This window comes from Pygoscelis adeliae, unplaced genomic scaffold, assembly GCF_000699105.1.
Source record: "Pygoscelis adeliae isolate BGI_AS28 unplaced genomic scaffold, ASM69910v1 Scaffold98, whole genome shotgun sequence".
NCBI lineage: Eukaryota > Metazoa > Chordata > Aves > Sphenisciformes > Spheniscidae > Pygoscelis > Pygoscelis adeliae.
Genome location: NW_008825547.1, coordinates 1,544,194 through 1,547,704, shown reverse-complemented (window position 1 = coordinate 1,547,704; position 3,511 = coordinate 1,544,194). Strand labels below are relative to the sequence as shown.

The 3,511-nt window shown below is 38.8% G+C and overlaps 1 protein-coding gene across 1 annotated transcript in view; it reads right to left on the bottom strand.

The window, feature by feature from the left end:
- NDFIP2 (Nedd4 family interacting protein 2) overlaps positions 1–1,609 on the bottom strand; it is a gene marked incomplete at its 5' end in the record, with an annotated part of 33,035 nt that extends 31,426 nt beyond the window's left edge. The window contains one exon of the mRNA XM_009332047.1: positions 1,444–1,609. Coding sequence (XP_009330322.1) covers positions 1,444–1,609 — 166 coding nt within the window. The remainder of the gene's footprint in view (positions 1–1,443) is intronic.
- Positions 1,610–3,511: the final 1,902 nt, after the last annotated feature.

The following is a 3,511-nucleotide window of genomic DNA, read 5'->3' as shown; positions in this document are numbered from 1 at the left end:
CTCTCTACAACTACCTGAAAGGAGGTTGTAGCGAGGTGAGTGTCTTCTCCCAAGTAACAAGTGATAGGACAAGAGGAAATGGCCTCAATTTGTGCCAGGGGATGTTTAGATTGGATATTAGGAAAAATTTCTTCATTGAAAGATTTGTCAAGTATTGGAACAGACTGCCCAGGGAAGTGGTTGAGTCACCATCCCTGGAGATATTTAAAAGTCATGTAGATGTGGTGCTTAGGGACATGGTTTAGTGGTTGACTTGGCAGTGCTAGGTTGACGGTTGGACTCGATGATCTTGGAGGTCTTTTCCAACCTAAATGATTCTGTGATTCTGTAACACCAATTAGTTACTTAAGTCCAGTAATAATCATGCTGTATTTTTATTAGCATGGCCTTGTTGCCAGCTGCAGCTGTTCTGTGAAAATCAGTTTTTCCAAGATTTCAATTTCACCACATTCTTTTAAAAATGTTCCTTCTATCAAAATGGACCACAGACTTCATTCTTACATATTGAAATAGTGAAATATCGTCATATAGAATAGAATTATTAACAAAATTAGTAAAACTAAAATACACCATGAGCTTCCTCCTACAGCCAGCAGTAGTTTATAACAAGATGGCTTACGTGGTAAAGATTTGTCAGCACAGGTCACACGGTAAAAAGATTTGCTAGCACACCACCACAAAGATGTTATATATAGGGATAATTCTGCACAGCTACATATTATACTTGCAAACACTGACTCAAAGAACAGGAAATTGCTCCTTTAATCAACAGGAAAAAAATTAGGTTGGAAGTTTTTTCTAAAATATTTATTTGGCACATGGGAGATGCAAATCCAAGCAACTTAGCTTAAACAGGCACTTCGATGATGCCTGCTCTTAAGTCTCCCATACCCCAAAGAAAAGTCACAACCTCATGAGAAAGGGAGCAGTGAATAAATGGAGAAGACGACCCCTGTTACTCATTTTCCACAAGAAGTTTTATCAAGAGCCTTTAAGCAAAATGAATCTTTTCATGGCGATATTTTAACCAAACAATGGCACACACTTAAGAAGTTTGAGTTTTGACAAATCGGTGCTTTTTTTTTTTAATAAAGAGGCAATGAAAATTGCTAATGAGGTCTAATAACGGAGCACTACTCAAAGATGTAGATTAAATGTGGAACTGGACTACATGCAGACTTAAATAAAACCTATTACACTAATTAATGAACATCCATTTAGTCTAGTAATTTGGAACAATCAGCGTAATTTAGAAGTGCGCTTCTTCTGAACAAACCAGACAAAGGACGGCTGTGCATGAAAGCACAGCTTTTTACTGCAATTGTGTGCATACGAAAAAAAAAACCAAACCCAAAAAACACATACCGCAGCATCGTACCACTTTGAACCAAGTGCTGATTCATACACACTCTTCCCTGACAAGCTGTTATGCAAGAAAAATACCTGAGGTTGCAGCTGCTTCTACAGCTATGCTGCAGTAAGGTGGAGGGGAAGTATCTGCTTCAGATAAGGCTGCTGTCTGGGGAGTCTGCGTAGTCTCTGTAGACGTGGAAGGCTGCTCAGCTGCTGAAGACTCTGGGGGGTCATCCTCATTGTGAAGCTTAGAAGAAAAACACAAAAATTTCAGAGGCGTTCAGGGAATACTTTCCATGACAACCTAGTACTTGCAGAACCATCTTCAAAAAGAGGGAAGATTACTCTTCAACAAAACAGAAATTATATACAAAACAGCATGTGACTACTTTAAGTAGTCCAATTAAATTCTTTTAAGCAAACAGTTAAATATAATCTTAACTGCCTTTCCCCCCCGCCCTAGAAATGGATTTCTTCTCATCAGTGATGTTCACAGAGTCATAAGTATCTGGGTTTTTTCATGTTTGCTCTATGGGAAAATGCTGACTATAAAAGACTTTCTATTATATGAATATTTTAACACTATTACTTTTTTTTTCTTAAATACATTCATAAAATGTATTAACCCTTTTTAAAATACAACAGGTGAGAAACACTATCTTTTATTGTATTAACCTAGAAGAAATAAAAAAAAAGAAGACACAGTTCTACTTATGCAACTGGGATTTTTATACTCTTATGTCCTGTCAGAGAGCTTCTCCACTCAAATTCTAAGACTTTTCAAAAACATTATGCTTTTCTTTACAGTCTGGAAAGAATCCTTTCCCCATAAAACTTTAAGTTGCTGGTTTGTTTGTTTGGTTGTTTTTTTAAAATGCAATTTTAAAAGGACATGTCCAGTTAAGCATATACAGAAATAAGAATTTGGATAAGCAAGAATGTTGATTAAAACCACGGAATTTGGATCCAGCAACTAATATCTTTTCTTAGAGAAGGTATTTTTGATTATTTTGGCTAATTTGACAGTGTTTAGAATATGAATCAAATTTTAAGAAGAAAGAGTACTAGCATTAAACAAAAAAGTGCTGGTTCCCACTAGTGTAAACTACAAGATAAGATGCCTAGAAGGCAACTACTGAAACACCACATTTAAAACCCAGAAAATAAGATTAGTAAATTGAACATATCTGAAAAAAGAATTCTGTAACTTCAAATTGGTAGTTTCTGTGAACACCCTCCAGAAAAATATTATTTTAATTTCAATAACAAAAATGTTAAGAACACAACTACATTAGTTTCATATTAGGCAAAGTACAATCAGATTATGGGAAAAAGCACACTCTAAGAAGAACGAACGCTAAATTCCTTGTTAAGTAGTGTAACATTCACACCAAAATTGTTTTACATCCAGGGTTTATCAAAGTTCACAGAATGGTTGAGGTTGGAAGGGACCTCTGGAAGTCATCTGGTCCAACCCCCCTACTCAAGCAGGGCCACCTACAGCCGGTTGCCCAGGACCATGTCCAGATGGCTTTTGAGTACCTCCAAGGATAGAAGAAGCTCCACAACCTCCTTGGGCAACCTGTTCCAGTGCTCAGGCACCCTCACATTATTAAAAAAAGAAAAGAAAAAAAAAGAAAAGAAAAGAGTGTTTCCTGATGTTCAAAGAGAACCTGGGAACCTCCTGTGTTTCTGTGTGTGCCCACTGCCTCTGGTCCTGTCACTGGCACCACTGAAAAGAGTCTGGCTCCATCCTCTTTGCACCCTCCCTTCAGGTATTTATATACGCTGATGAGATCCCCCTCTGAGCCTTCTCTTCTCCAGGCTGAACAGTCTGAGCTCTCTCAGCCTGTCCTCATATGTGAGATGCTCCAGGCCCTTCATCACCCTGGTGGCCCTTTGTTGGACTCTCTCCAGCATGTCCATGACTCTCTCGTACTGGGAAGCTCAGACCTGGGCACAGCATTGTGGCCTCACCAATGCTGAGCAGAGGGGAAGGGTCACCTCCCTCGACTTAGTGGCAATGCTTTGCCCAGTGCAACCCAAGATAGCGTTAGCCTTCTTTGTGGCAAGGGCACACTGCTGGCTCCTGTTCAAGTTCTGCAGGTTACAAATTCCATGCTTTTCTTTCTAATGAAAAACTAAGAACAACAGCAGG